At 40.3% G+C, this 16,396-nt stretch overlaps 1 protein-coding gene across 1 annotated transcript in view; it reads left to right on the forward strand.

Moving 5' to 3' along the window:
* TRPC5 (transient receptor potential cation channel subfamily C member 5) overlaps positions 1–16,396 on the forward strand; it is a gene marked incomplete at its 3' end in the record, with an annotated part of 359,287 nt that overhangs the window by 277,383 nt on the left and 65,508 nt on the right. The window contains exon 4 of the mRNA XM_084870450.1: positions 15,066–15,402. Coding sequence (XP_084726576.1) covers positions 15,066–15,402 — 337 coding nt within the window. The remainder of the gene's footprint in view (positions 1–15,065; positions 15,403–16,396) is intronic.

A 16,396-nucleotide genomic window follows, 5' to 3' on the forward strand; every position in this document is an offset into this window, starting at 1 on the left:
TAAACCTTTATTTACAAAAACAGATAACTGGCTAGATTAGGCCCCCAGGCTGTAGGCTGATGACTCCTGGATCAGAGTATCAAATGTATCCTCAGATAGACCTGGGTTCAAACTTTGGCTCATACCACTTACAAATTCTTTAGTCTCTCCATGTCTCAGTTTCTTCATCTGCAGAACAGCAATAATAACTATATCATAGAGTCATTGTGATGATTAAGAAGAAAGAGAAAGAAAGAAAGAAAGAAAGAAAGAAAGAAAGAAAGAAAGAAAGAAAGAAAGAAAGAAAGAAAGAGAGGAAGGGAGGGGAGAGGAGAGGAGAGGAGAGCAGAGGAGAGGAGAGGAGAGGAGAGGAGAAATAATATTTGGCACATAGTAAATAAGTCATTAATAAAAACCCATAACAACTTTGGTCCCTAGAAGGACAGGGATTAAGATAGTACCACTAGCTTTAAAATCAAACCAACAGAGCCCTGATGGTTTTGATACACAGAAGCATAATTCCAGTTCATTTTATTCACCATTCAGCTGCATAAATCATGTTCTTTTGTGAGGTTACATTCCTGTTTTAGTCCTTAGTGAGAAAGTCTTCTGATTTCATTACAGTTCTAGTAAGGCCCTGGGAACGCCACCATTGGAAAGCAGAAATATAATTTTATCATTATTTTTAGGTGTTTCCTTAAGGAATAGGATTCTAGCCACTGGAGTCATGTCTGTGTCGCAAGCACCTGGCACAGAGTAGGTGTTTAGTAAATGTTGCTGGCTTAATTGAATTGGCTTCAAAATGGTCCTCCTTGGGGGAGACAGAACCAAGATGCGGCATAGGTAAACGCCTAACTGCAGCCTCATACAATTTCAAAATATACAACTAAAATATAAAGTGGACATCATCCAGAACTACAGGAAAGTTGACTGACTGGAAATTCTACAACTAGATGGAAAGAGAAAACCAGAAGGAAAATCAGAGGAGCTGTAAAAGCCTAAGGTACGGAGACACAGTGCTCACGTGGGGAGAGGATGGAGCCAGAGAGGAGGGGCGACCAAGTGCCTGGTTGGCGTTCCCTAGCGGGAAGGAGATAAAAGCTCCGAACTGAGCTGAGCCCCCATTCTAACTGCACTGAACCCCAGTTATGGGCAAGACACTGGGGACCCAGGCTCAGACAGGGGGATTCTAAGCTGTAAGGCGGAAACTGAGGGGAGCGGCGAAAAGCAGAGCCCCAGAGTCGTGCACATTGTGTGCAGAGAATGGACTGTTGACTGTGCTGCTGGATTGCCCTAGCAGGAAGGAGACAAAAGCTCCAAACTGTGGTGGGCCCCAGTTCTGACTGTACTGAACCCCAGTTCTAGACCAGACCCTGGGGACCCAAGCTCATACGGAGGGAATCTGGGCTGTAAGGCAGAAACTTGGGAGCGGCGAAAGGAAGTCCCGGAGGTGCGCACATTGCGTGCAGAGTACGGACTGTTGACTGTGCCACTGGATTACCCTAGCAGGAAGTAGACAAAAGCTCTGGTCTGCAATGAACCCCACTTCCAACTGCACTGAAACCCAGTTCTGGGCTCATTGGGGGAGAGACTAGACTGTCTGGTAGTGGGCAAAACTCAAGGGCACCTTTCTCTCAGAGGTGCTTGCAGCGAGTACCAAAGCAGCAAGTACCAAAGGACACTGAGGAACACTAAGACTCAGTAACCTCATAGGGCAAGGCTGACAGAAAGCCAAGGCTGTAGGCTCCACCCTGAAACTCCGCCCATCCAAGCTGAGCACAGAGGCTTTTGAATAAGGCTGTCTCCTGGCATAGACACAGCTGATACAGCCAATTGGCCTGGAGGTCAATTCCTCCCAGTGATCCCAGCAACAATTAAGACTTAACTACTACAAAATCTCAGACATATGCCTAAAGAACTTCTTCACTGATACTGCCCCTAGGGCAATGGAAGCTAAAGAGAAAATAAACAAATGGGACTACATCAAAATAAAAAGCTTTTTTACAGCAAAAGAAACCATCAACAAAACAACAAGAAAGCCCACTGTGTGAGAGAACATATTTGCAAATGTTACCACTGATAAAGGTTTAATCTCCAACATCTACAAACAGCTTATACAACTAAATAAAAGGAAGATGAATGATCCAATTAAAAAATGGGCAATGGACCTAAATAGAAACTTAAAAAAAAAAAAAAAAGACAGAAGGAAGGCGAAAAGGCACATGAAAACATGCTCAAAGTCACTGATTATCTGAGAGATGCAAATCACAATAACAATGCGGTACCATCTCACACCTGTCAGAATGGCCAACATCAACAAATCAACAAACGACAAGTGTTGGCGAGGTTGTGGAGAAAAAGGAACCCTCGTGCACTGCTGGTGGGAATGTAGACTGGTGCAACCACTGTGGAGAACAGTATGGAGTTTCCTCAAAAAACTGAAAATGGAACTCCCATTTGACCCAGTAATTCCACTCCTAGGAATATATCCCAAGAAACTAGAAACACCAATCAGAAAGGATATATGCACCCCTATGTTCATAGCAGCACAGTCTACAATAGCCAGAATTTGGAAACAGCCTAGGTGCCCGTCAGCAGATGATTGGATCAAAAAACTATGGTACATCTACACAATGGACTACTATGCTGCCATAAAAAAGAAGGAATTCTCATCATTTGCAGCAACCTGGATAGAACTAGAGAACATCATGCTGAGTGAAATAAGCCTGTCAATGAAAGAGAAATACCACATGGCCTCACTCATTTATGGATATTAAAAAACATTATAAACTGACAAACCAAAAGATAGATATAGAGACAGTAAAGCAACAAGTAGACTGTAAAATTACAGCGGAGAGAGTAGGGAGATCTGGGGGAGATAAGAGATCAACCAAAGGACTTGTATACATGCATATAAGTACAACCAATGGACACAAAACTCTGGGGAGGGAGGGTATGTATGCGGGGGGCAATGTTAAAATATGTACACAGATAATAATTTAATAATAAAAAAATACAATAAAATTAAAAAAAAAACTATATATGTATACAATAGTATAATCATATCAGCCACAGAATCCCTAACTTTGCATTTGCTATAATTCCTGCTTTCACACAGAAAGATTGTGTGCATGTTTGCACATGCTCAAATAAAAGAATCCCTTCAGGGGCAAAAAAAAAAAAAAAAGACTTAACTACAAAAGGCTGTACATGCAGTCCACAAGGGGTGCACCAAGATAACTGGTAGGCTGACACACTGAACCATATAGGACACCTTAACACACAAAGCCACCCTACCAACTCAGGAGAACAGCGAAAATGCCGAGAAAAGGAGATCACAAAGGAAATAAATGGAGGACAAAAAGTGACTGGATATAGAGTTCAAAACCACGCTTATAAGGTTTTTCAAGAATTTTCTAGAAAAGGCCGATAAAATAAATGAGACCTAAGAGGATATGAAAAGGGATCAATTAGAAATAAAGAATACATTGTCTGAAATAAAAAATATTATACAGAGTCCTAAAAACAGAATGGAAGATTGCAAGAATCAAGTCAAAGATTTGGAACACAAAGAACCAGAGGACACTCCTCTATAGAAGCAAGAGAATCCAGAAAGTTGAAGATAGTGTAAGAAACCTCTGGGACAACTTCAAGCGAACCAACATCAGAATAATGGGGGTCTGCCGAAACCGGTTTGGCTCAGTGGTAGAACGTTGGTCTGTGGACTGAAAGGTCCCGGGTTCGATTCCGGTCAAGGGCATGTACCTGAGTTGCGGGCACATCCCCAGTGGAGGGTGTGCAGGAGGCAGCTGATTGATGTTTATCTCTCACCGACGTTTCTAGCTCTCTATATCTCTCCCTTCCTCTCTGTAAAAAATCAATAAAATATATATTTAAAAAAAAACAAGAATAATGGGGGTCCCAGAAGAAGAGAGAGAGCAAGATACGGAAAACATATTGAAAGAAATAGTGAAAGAAAACTTCCCCCACCTGGGGAAAGAAATAGACTTACAAGTCCAGGAAGCGCACAGAACCCCAAGCAAAAGGAACCCAAAAAGGACCACACCAAGACACATCATAATTAGAATTCCAAGAGCAAAAGACAAAGAGAGAATATTAAAAGCAGCAAGAACAAAGCAGGTAGTTACCTATAAAGGAGCACCCATACAATTGTCAGCTGATTTCTCAACAGAAACCATGCAGGCCAGATGGGAATGGCAAGAAATATTTAAGGTGATGAATAGCAAGAACCTACAGCCAAAAATACTCTACCCAGCAAAGCTATCACTCAGAATCGAAGGCCAGATAAAGAGCTTCACAAATAAAAAAAAAGCTAAAGGAGTTCACCACTGCCAAACCAAAATTATATGAATTGCTGAGGGGGGTTCTTTAGGAAGAGGAAGAAAACAAAGATAAAAATTATGAACAACAAATACGTAACTATCAACAAGTGAATCTAAAAACCAAGGAAATTAAAAAAAAATCTGATGAACAATAGTAACTGTTGAATATAATAGAATCAGAGGTATGGAGGGGGAGTGGACTGACAATTCTCAGGGAAAAGAGGAGTGGGGGGTGCAGGAAGAGACTGAACATAAACTGTGCACCTAAGGATGAGAACAATGGGGGGTGGGGAAAGGGCAGAGGGTGGGGTAGGAACCTGGTGGAGGGGGGAAAAATGAGGAACTTTTGTAATAATATGAACAATAAAGATTTATTTTTTTTAAATGGTCCTCCTTGGAAGCAGAAGGAAAGTGACTTCTTAAAAGCTCTTCAAGCATTGAGGATCTCTGTTTTCAAAGAGAGAGAGATAGAGAGAGAAAAGAGACAGTGTAGGAGTACGAGGGATGGTTGGCATAGGCAGGAAAATGCAGAACATCCTGTTCTTGTGTTACATTAAGCACACAAGAGTCATGCTGCACTGTTCTTTCTAGGTCATGTACTTGGAAAATAATTCTGTAAAAGCCACTTTGAGAGTTTATTGCTTTGATCTAAAAATCATACTCATAAAATTTTCTATCTCAGCTTTAAGGAACCCCCTGAGATACCACTCCTTGTCATCCAGCCCTGAAAAAGCCATCCTTCCTGCAATCTTGACTTGCTAATATTTCTCAATGAAAACTTCTTTATCTACCAAGTTGCCTCTCTTTCCTCTAAAATGTGTTTTGCATAATAATCTGCTTTTTCATTCTGAGATTTATTAGAGTTATTTATAGAATCTAACTGTACAATCAGGATGGTACTGTTTCCAATTGAATGTGCCTCTCTAATGCACCCTTTAAACATTCAGAGAATTGATAATGGAAGCAATGTTGATGTGTGCAAATTTTCTAGGTGAGATCTGTGTCAAGTCACATATATAGTAATTTCAAGACTGTCTTTCCAAGAAGCAACAATTCTCCATCTTTTTAAAATATATATATATATTATTGATTTTTCACAGAGATAAAAAGAGAGGGATAGAGTTTTAGAAACATCGATGAAAGAGAATCATCGATCAGCTGCCTCTTGCACACCCCCTACTGGGGATGTGCCCGCAACCAAGGCACATGCCCTTGACCGGAATTGAACCCGGGACTTTGCAGTCCGCAGGCCGACGCTCTATCCACTGAGCCAAACCGGTTTCGGCAATTCTCCATCTTATAACAGCCATAATGATGAAAAAAGCTAACATTTATTTATTGCTTCTTCATCTAATCTTTACAATATTGAACTAATTCTCTTAGTCTTCATAATGACGCTATATCATCGGTTACTAGTATAATCCTCATTTTTCAGATGAGAAAACTGAGAGTTAGAGAGATTAAGCAATTTGCCAAAGTCACCCAGCCAAGAAGTTGTGGAGCTGAAATTTGAACTCCCAACTCTTGCTGTCTGACTACAAAACCATGCTACTACTTTACCTTATTAGAAATAGCTTTGTGCTTGTAGCCTACATTGCACAGTTAAGCTAACAAAGATGCGTGAGGAATTCCATCTTCCATTTTTTAGAATGTTTCAAAGCATTTTTCCACCAATGATCCATTTGATCATCATGGCAACCTTATGAAGAAGGTAGGGTAGGTGGCAGAACCACCATTGCACAGATAAAGACCCAAACACAAAGTCTTTCCCCAAGTCTCACTACAAATCAGAGGCCAAACCAGAGTCAGAGTTCAATATACTGTATATGTTTTCAAAATGTGTTATTTATTATAGAGAGGGGTTAAGCTTCCTCCACCTCTTTTTTTCTGATTTCATGCAGAAAATTTTAAAGGAAGTGGGCAGCTCACCGCAGGTCATGAAACTTCCAGCCAAACCAACTACTGGGCATACGTGACTTAATCTCCCATTCACCCCAATCCTTCAGGATCTGCAGTACCTGAAAACATCCTGTAATCCAAAAAGTGAGGAAGTGAACATGGTCACTAAGAACTACATTCATGGGGGGATGAGGGGGGAGGACAATGGTATATGTACACAGATAATAATTTAATTTAAAAAAATTTTAAAAAGACAACTACAATAAGACTGTACACACAGTCCACAAAGGGGTGCACCAAGAGTGTCCACCTCAGGTAACTGGAAGGCTGACCCACTGAACCATATAGGACACCTTAGCACACAAAGCCACCCTACCAACTCAGGAAAGCTGTGAAAATGCCAAGACAAGGAAACAGATCACAAAGGAAATAAATGGAGGACAACAAGCGACTGGATATAGAGTTCAAAACCACGGTTATAAAGTTTTTCAAGAATTTACTAGAAAAGGTCGAAAAAATAAATGAGACCTATGAGGATATGAAAAGGGATCAACTAGAAATAAAAAGGGATCAACTAGAAATAAAGAATACATTGTCTGAAATAAAAAATATTATACAGAGTCCTAAAAACAGAATGGAAGATTGCAAGAATCAAGTCAAAGATTTGGAACATAAAGAGCCAGAAGACACTCCTCCACAGAAGCAAGAAGACAAGAGAATCCAGAAAGTTGAAGAAGTGTAAGAAACCTCTGGGACAACTTCAAGTGAACCAACATCAGAATTATGAGGGTCCCAGAAGAAGAGAGAGAGCAAGATACCGAAAACATATTGGAAGAAATAGTGACTGAAAACTTCCCCCACCTGGTGAAAGAATTAGGCTTACAAGTCCAGGAAGCGCACAGAACCCCAAACAAAAGGAATCCAAAAAGGACCACATCAAGACATATCATAATTAAAATTCCAAGAGCAAAAGACAAAGAGAGAATATTAAAAGCAGCACCCATATGATTGTCAGCTGATTTCTCAACAGAAACCATGCAGGCCAGACGGGAATGGCAAGAAATATTCAAGGTGATAAATAGCAAGAACCTACAGCCAAAAATACTCTACCCAGCAAAGCTATCACTCAGAATCAAAGGCCAGATAAAGAGCTTCACAAATAAAAAAGAGCTAAAGGAGTTCATCGCCACCAAACCAGAATTATATTAATTGCTGAAGGGGGTTCTTTAGGAAGTGGAAGAAGATAAAGATAAAAATTATGAACAACAAATAAGTAACTATCAACAAGTGAATCTAAAAACCAAGGGAATTAAAAAATCTGATGAACAATATTAACTAGTAAATATAATAGAATCAGAGGTATGGAAGGGGAGTGGACTGACGATTCTCAGGGAAAAGGTGAGTGGGGGGTGTGAGAAGAGACTGAACATAAACTGTGCACCTATGGATGAAGACATTGGGGGGTGGGGAAAGGGCAGAGGGTGGGGTGGGAACCTGATGGAGGGGAGCAATGGAGGGAAAAAAATGAGGAACATTTGTAATAATATGAACAATAAAGATTTATTTTTTTTTAAAGAACTAGATACACTGAAGTCATACCATAGATCTCTCCATTGTTTTATTTATTGAACAATTACAGGTCCACAATTCTAAAATCTACCAATTTCTGGGGGAAAAAAGAAAAAGAAAAAAAATAATAAATTTTCTATCAAAACTCATATGATGGCAAACCCTTAGATAAACTAATGTGAGGAGATGTATGGTCTTGATTTAACCCATTGCGTCTAAGCATTCATAAAGTTTTATTTGCTAAATTTGGTAACTCTAAGTGCTGCCTCATAATACTCCAATGGGGGTATTACATAAACTATGGCTCAGAATATATATTATTGTTCTAAAATATGGCAAATTTAGAAGTTGAAAACACATGTGGCCTCAGGGGTTTTCGAATAGGGACTATGGATATGCATACTTGTAGCATCCTCCCAGAACTGGGCTTGGTACTGCCAGGGCATCCAGTTCTAAAGGACTTAGGCCATCTGAATCAGTTGTCTCTTTGGCTCTCATCATATTTCCCCACCTGCTCTGTTCCATGTATCATTAGTTTGATCCATGGGTTAGTGCTCCCTTCTATAATAGAATGCCCCTCTTTGGAGTAAGAAGTGAGCTCTTACCACCCTCTGCTGCCATCTCATGGCTAAAAGAAGCATTGCATTGGAGGTAACTCAGCCTCACTAGATGCTTTCAGAATCCATCACCTCCAACACAGAACTATAACATTTAGTTAAATCCGACTACTGTGTATATTAGCAAATGAAAAATTTTAGTTTTTAAATATGTGTTTTAAAACAGTTTTTAGCATCTAAACTCACCTTCCTCTATTTAGTTCAAATTAGTGAGGGTTAGCTCTAGTTTGAAATTAGAGGTATGATTGCCACTGACTTATATTGTGAGTTTGCACCTGGGTTGGCATTGATATTGATTATCCCATCTTCGGAACCAAGTCTGCTAGCAAATTGAAACTGCAGCCAGTGATTACAAAATATCTCAGTAATCCCTGGGTAAGCAAGCATCTCCTTTTAAAAAAATCCCCATGGATTAATAATCTAAGTAGATAAATAACAAATTACATTAGACAGAGCGTGCATGTAAAATTATAATCTGGAAGGCAGCTATGCTATACCACCAACATGTCAAAAGAACTGTTGGCCCAGAAAGAAACTCACTATAGACTGATTCATTTGCCTCTCAGCATAACCATTATTGCTTGTCTCATTTTTGGATCTTACAAGTGTATTTCTAGTGTCACATTATTTCACTCATCTAGGGGAAATAATGAACAACATAAACTGATGGGGGGGGTGGGAAACAGACCCAGAGACAGGGAAGCATCAATCAGACTGTCAAACCTCAGAGGGAAGGTAGGGGAGGGTGGGGGTAAGGGAGAGAGATCAATCAAAGAACCTGTAAGCATGCATATAAGCCTAACCAATGGTCATGGACAACAGGGGGGTGGGGGCATGTGTGGGGAGGGGTTTGGGGTGGGAATGGGGGATGAGCACAAATATGTGATACCTTAATCAATAAGGAAATTTTTAAAAATTATAATCTGCCCCTAAACCACTTGCCTACAGCTATTCTTCATCTCAAATTTCTGCTGCAGTGGTAAAAAGCCAAATCATCTCATGATAGTATGGCTCAGCAAGATCATTGCATTGGTGAAAGAAAAGAGTTTTGAACATTTCTGCCACTGCAGGAAATATAGCATTGCCACAGATTTCCTTTTTGAGTATTTTCTCCTCATCAGAGCCCTGCTTGATGGGCAACTACAAAACAAACCAACAAAACCGGTTCTATCTCTGGTCATTTCTGCTGGCTGGCTTTTTAAATACACACAACACATATACAACCCAGCTTATCTTTTAAAGAAATGCCATGTGATGCAATAAAATTTAGGCCTATTCCAACGTGCAGCCATTCACTGATAGAGCATAAGAAGGGTCTGAGAAGGTCAGTAAACCTTTCAAATTACCAACAAAGGCCTTCATTTCAGATCCTGCCATAGACTGGAACTCAGCTATTCTTCAAGATCCTCACCTTTTCTCCTGAGCATGATTCATTCTCATATTTCAGATGTTCTTTTTCTCCAAATGAACTAAGTGATTACAGCTGTAAATTCCCCAGCTTGAAGTCAGCTAATCTCTTTTTGGAAACACAAGATAAGCCATTGCTAATTACTTTCCAGAATAATAGGCCTGTACTACTTTACAAATCTCTGAATGCTAAACATGTCAAGACGATCTTATTTCCAGTCTCACATATTGCACTTTGGTACACACTGAACAATTTTAAATCATCTGAAAACTAACAGTTAAGTGAGTAAATGTGGGACTGACTTGTATTATCCTAATTTTTTTTCTGACAGCTTCCATGGCAGAAAATAGAGTGGATTGTGGGAGTTAAATATTTTTCTCCTCTGACCATTGTCTGTTCCTAATGGAGCACTGGAAGCTCACTGCTACTGGCTTTTTTCTCTGCCTCACACCCTAGCTTCCTTCTCAAGGGCCTATCTCCAACCTCCATACCCTCTGCTCCTTTTAGTGGATTTTCCTTCATTATCCATTGCTTCCTCAGAGAATGGGGACTCGATAACCAGGGAAATCTATCCCTAGATCACTGCTCTGAAATGAACATATAATAGGCACACAAATGATAATTATTGTTATTATTACAATTTACCCTTTTTGAGCTTCAGGTTTCTCATCTGTACAATTGGTGTAAATATAGCAATACAACTTTCTGGGTTTGTTAATACAAATAAAGTGCTTTTAAAATACCAAAAATAAGAAGCTCTATGTACATTTAATCTGCGACTATTATTACTACTATTAGAGACACACTTTGAAAGCACACAAAATGCAAAGAGAATCCTGTGCTCGCACACACACACACGTGTAGTGTGTGTGTGTGTGTGTGTGTGTGTGTGTGTGTGTGTGTGTTTTGGGGGCTTTTGGGGGTGATTCTATTTGAGTTATGTGTTTGAAATGCTGCTGGGAAGTTAATATTCATGTCTAAAGTTTTTAGCAGGGATGCAGAGAGGAGAAATTTCTCACTTTAACAAATACAGGTAATTCCCACAAAGCCCTTTGAGGTATAAAATGTCATACAACATACAAAATTGTTCCTTCCTTTCAGAAGCTTACTGTTGTAAGAAGGCCAAGTCATGGGTTCTACATGTAAGTTAGTGTAACACAAGACAGGCTCTAAAAGGTACAACAAAGAAGTAGCAAAGTGGTCTGGGCTCAGGCAGGAGGGATCTCTTCTAGCTGTGGCGATAAGAAAAGACTTCCAAAAGAAGTGAGGTTCACTGATTTAATGATCTCTGCAGCTTTTCCTGCTGACTCTAGTGCCTACTGATTTGTTCCATCTGTGAATGCCCTGAGTTCCTAGGTTAGGGTGCCTCATATCAAAGTAATGAGCTCTTCCTAACATTAAGTGAACCCAGTTTGCATGACTAAATTGTATTCTGATCTTTTAATAGGAGATACAAGGATCATGTCTTTTTTATGCCCTTAAGGACAAAATATTTTTACTTGGAGGAGAGTGGCCTTCACCAGTCTGTGAGAGCCAACCATCTGGAAACCTGACACTTTTACAATCTGTACTGCTAGTGAGGTGTCTGAGCACTAACATCATTGTCATGTTACTTGTTTTATGTGGGTTTAGCTGGTATCTCAATGAGCTCCTGCAGGCCAGAATAATTGTCAGTCTCTCTTGTAAACACTTCCCCATGTGCCACACAGAACTGGGCACAGAGCAGCTATACAGAAATACTTAATGAAATGCCTAAATTGAATCATGTGGATCTTGCACTCCCTTGGCAATGAGCAAGTCAAATTCTGTCTGCCTTGAGTTCAGTATGTGAATCAGGTACAAGCCATGTGATTATTTAGACAGCTGTAGGAACAAAAGTTGCATACAATAGACTGGTGAGGAGCTGGGGAGATAATTCACTGAATGATGAAGTCAAAGCTCTGAGATTAAATCAAAGCAGTTTTGCTAGTTGTCTATGGGAGGATTGTGCTCTTTCCAATAGAACTTTACATTATTCCTATCAAGAATTATCAATATCTTTTGTGGCCGAAACCGGTTTGGCTCAGTAGATTGAGCATCGGCCTGCGGAGTGAAGGGTCCCGGGTTTGATTCCGGTCAAGGGCATGTACCTTGGTTGCAGGCACATCCCCAGTGGGGGGGGTGCAGGAGGCAGCTGATGGATGATTCTCTCTCATCGATGTTTCTAACTATCTATCCCTCTCCCTTCCTCTCTGTAAAAAATCAATGAAATATATTGATTTTTAAAAAGTATTACCCTTTGTGCATATATGCATAACTCAGGAGCCCAGACAATAGGGTGGGGTGGGGGTGGAGGCAGGCTGGGAGAGGTCAATGGAGGAAAAAGGGAATATATGCAACACTTTCAACAATAAAGATTTTTTTCCAAAAAAAAAAAAAAAAGAATTATCCCTTGGAGGGGTAAAGAGCTATTGAGCCACTCCATTTAAAACACAGCTTTATGTCAAAGAAAAAAGAGCCATGGCTTTCCCAAAAGTCCTATGCAACAGTAGAGAAAATTTTTAATTTTTAGTCCTTGTCTGGAAACATTGAAGAAATGAAGCATTGCAGAGGGAAAAACTGAGTGAGGATCCTAGGAGGGTTATGAAGAAAAGATTTAGATAGATTAAAAACATGGGTTCCATAAAGATCGGGCCTGGGGCTAAACCCAACAGGTAGGATCTTCAAGGTCCGCGCAGCCCCTCTCCCTCCCCCCATGGTCCTAGCTATGCATCACTAACCCTGCCTTTCCTATCTGCTACTCAGGAGCCTAGACCTAGGAGAGCCCCTTAGCTTCTGTGCTTTGCTGGCAGGCAGATCTCTTATAGCTAGATAACTGGCTAATACGATATACTCACTTTAAAGTCCTAAGGGTAGTCAGCTTCATATATCACTACTTCCTAAAAACATAATGCCTTAACCCAAAATAATAAGTGATATGGGCATTTCAGTCACTGTAGTAAGGCCAATGCTGAGACTGTCAGCTTTCTTCAGGCCTCAGATCATATCATCCATGGATTGCCAGCATTCAGTGTGCAAGAGTTCGGTCTATGGTCAGCCAAGCTAGGGCTCCAGTCCTGGCTCCACCACTTACCAAGAATAAAAGATTGGGCTCAGTCCCATCATCTGTAAAATGAGTATAATACTAATATCTACCTTTTGCTTTACACACACACACACACACACACACACACATCACTTGCGGCCCCCATTGCTCTAAAAATTAGTCAGACTATTTATAATGGCCTAAGACTATTATGTTGATCTGTAACCCCTGCCTGCCTATTAGGTCTCTTCTCTTCTCATTTCAACTGCATGTATCCCGACTGCTTTACTTCCATGTACAAGTCATAATCTTTTTTAACTCTATGACTTTAGTCTTCATCCCCTTTTCTTTGGCTGTTTAGTATTTTTCTTTCTCCTCCCCTATGCCTAGCCAACTTCTTTGCATTCTTTAATGCTCTACTCAGGTACTGCCTTCTACAAGAAGCTTTTTCTGAGCAGTCCAGATTTGTCTCTCCTTCGTGCTCTCATTTTGCCTTGTTCATATGCATATAAGTGCCCTTACTATACTGTTTTATAACTGTCTTTTTATACATTTGTTTCTGTCACTAGATTGTGTGATCCCAGTGCTTTTTCCCCATTGCATCCAAATATCTTGTTTTACCCTTCTACTTTTCCTTAAATTTCTCTGGTACTTTTTTCATCCCAGCCTTTGACATAGGCTGAAATACGAAGAACAGTAGAAAAGACCAGATGATTTTGGCTTTTTGTGTGTGAATGTGTAATAAGGAGATGTAAGGACATAATGGGGTCTTTGGAGAAATTTGAGATCACATCATAAAAAGATTTGACAACTTATTTTTGGTAGTTTTGTAATAGTGAACTGCTTTAGGGTAGGCTAAATATGTAATGGCTCAAACACAGTCATGCAACATTCCAAGACGGGTATTATTGGTGAGCAAGATAGTTCTCCTCCACATGGTCATTGGGGGCCACAGGATGGCAGAATTTCCTAAATCATCCTGAGTTCCTGAGTTACCACATCACAATCAGCCAGAAAAGGAAAATAATATGGAGGAGCACACATGATAGACCTTTACAGGCAGGTCTGGAAGTGCCATTCATCATTTCTCTAAACATTCCATTATCAAGAACTTAGTCATGTGGCCACACCTCATTGCAAGGGAGACTGGGTGGTGTAGTCCAGCTGTGTGTTGAAGAAAGAGAAGAATGATTTTGGTGAAGTTAATGACTTCCATAAATATATTAACAGTAAAGCTGGGCAAGTAAGATATATAATGCAGCTCTGTTTAACCTTTCCCATGGATAGCCATAGTAGTCAAATATTTAAAATCATGGCTGACCGTTGAGTTCCTTATTGAGTTCCTTACCAGAAAAAGAGCAGCTGGAGGGTGACTTGCAATGCTGATGATTCCTTCACTATTAATCACTGACACTTTGTAGATTGAGTTTAAGTAAAATTTCAGCTGAGTTGTATATATACGTTATAATATTGGCCCCAAAATATATCTTCCTCATTTGCATGTCTAGATTAGAGAGGGTATTAAGTAAATGGCAAAGTAGCAACCCAATTCATTGCTAGCCAACAAACAGGTTCTCAGAACCAAAGGAGAAAAAGACAAAATAAAAAAGAGAATTCATTTCCATTCCAAACCATAGCCACAGACATGAGCTGATTCCCTGCCAGTTTATGTTTGCCCAAAGTGCACATTTGTTGATGACTTTACATAGGCTAGGGAAATTAGTAGATGTAAATCAATTTGAAATAAAAAAAAAATCCTCATGGTTCTCTGCTAAGGGACATGTAACTCTCAGGAGAACTTTTTAAAATGGCTGCCCAGGCTCTACCAGAGAGGCTTATTTAGCCTGTGGTATCACCTGGGAATGTGGATTTTTAAAATTCTAATGCAGAGCCAGGTTTTAGGAACCATTTCTCTAACATGATGAGAGATGGAATAAAGAGGCAAGTCAAAGCACAAATAAAACAGAGTGATTTTGTATAATATATGAGACAAATAATCCAAAGAAAGATCTAGTCTCATAACTTGACATGTAAAGCTATCTCTGAGGTTCGATCCATTCATGGGAACCTGTAAATCAGGCCTCTGGTGGATTGGCCATGCAACTGGCTGTAAACTAGGAAAGGTATGAATGTAGACTTCCTCCTGGTCATCTCTGATGCCTAAAGTGTTCTCTTCTTTTTCCCAGTTTGTTGCTCAGCCCAATTGCCAACAGTTGCTTGCCACTCTGTGGTATGATGGCTTCCCTGGATGGAGGCGGAAACACTGGATAGTCAAGCTTCTGACCTGCATGACCATTGGGTTCCTGTTTCCCATGCTGTCTATAGCTTATCTGATCTCACCCAGGAGCAACCTTGGTCTATTCATCAAGAAACCCTTTATCAAGTTTATCTGCCACACAGCATCATATCTGACCTTCCTCTTCATGCTTCTCCTGGCTTCTCAGCACATCGTCAGAACAGACCTTCATGTGCAGGGGCCTCCCCCAACTGTCGTGGAATGGATGATATTGCCTTGGGTTCTTGGTGAGTCAAAGGGACCAGGAGATAAAGCAAGATTGACTGCTGGTCCTGTATTAAAGAAACTACTGAACTAGGCAGTTGGACTAGCTCTGAACCTTCCGTCTGTGTAGTGGCATACCGTATTTTCCGGCGTATAAGACGACCCCCTAATTTTACAGTTAAAACATAGTTTAGGCCTATATTCGCTGTATAAGACTACCCCCCACTTCCGAGGCAACACCAGTTCTTTTTTTAATAGACCACCTCTCTGACTCTGGCCAATCTGAGCAGGCTTTTTACTAAAACACAGTGTACATGTTCTGTACCCGAAGCTACACTGTGTTCTAGTAAAAAGCCTGCTGTAGAGGGTCTATTAAAGGATGGCAGTGTATTAGAGGGTCTACAGCAGGCAAAATTAGATTGCACTGGACCCTCTAATACACTGCCATCCTGTAGTCCAAGGCAGTGGTTCTCAGGCTTTAAAATGCATGCAAGTAACCTGGGGATGATGTAAAAATGCAGGTTGTGGTCCTGCATATTCAAATTGTGGTCCTGGTAGTTTGTTGGACAAACAGAATATCAAGTCCCACCCTGATCTTTAGACTCAGAACCTGCATTTTTACATCATCCCCAGGTTACTTGCATGCACTTTAAAGCCTGAGAACCACTGCCTTGGACTACAGCCGTATACTTTACTGTGTTCCACATTCCAAGGCATCAGTACAATCAAGCAGAATTCCATGAAGCCATCACACAATGAGAAGATAAAAGAGAAAAGAGGATTCTAAATTATTTGGGGCTCCACTGCCTAGCTTTATCACCAACATCGAGCATTTTGGTCCATGGTCAGCTTAAACTCATTAAGAAATTTTCCCACTAGCACACATTGGAAACTAAGGATTATGGGAAAATATTGACCTAATTAATTTATTGGTGAAACTACTCCCACTCTAAAATGGATAGAATCTGGCACCCAAAATTATAACAGCATCCCAGTAACTATAATAACAATGCTAAA

Source organism: Pipistrellus hanaki (assembly GCF_964339955.1).
Source record: "Pipistrellus hanaki genome assembly, chromosome: X".
Classification (NCBI taxonomy): domain Eukaryota; kingdom Metazoa; phylum Chordata; class Mammalia; order Chiroptera; family Vespertilionidae; genus Pipistrellus; species Pipistrellus hanaki.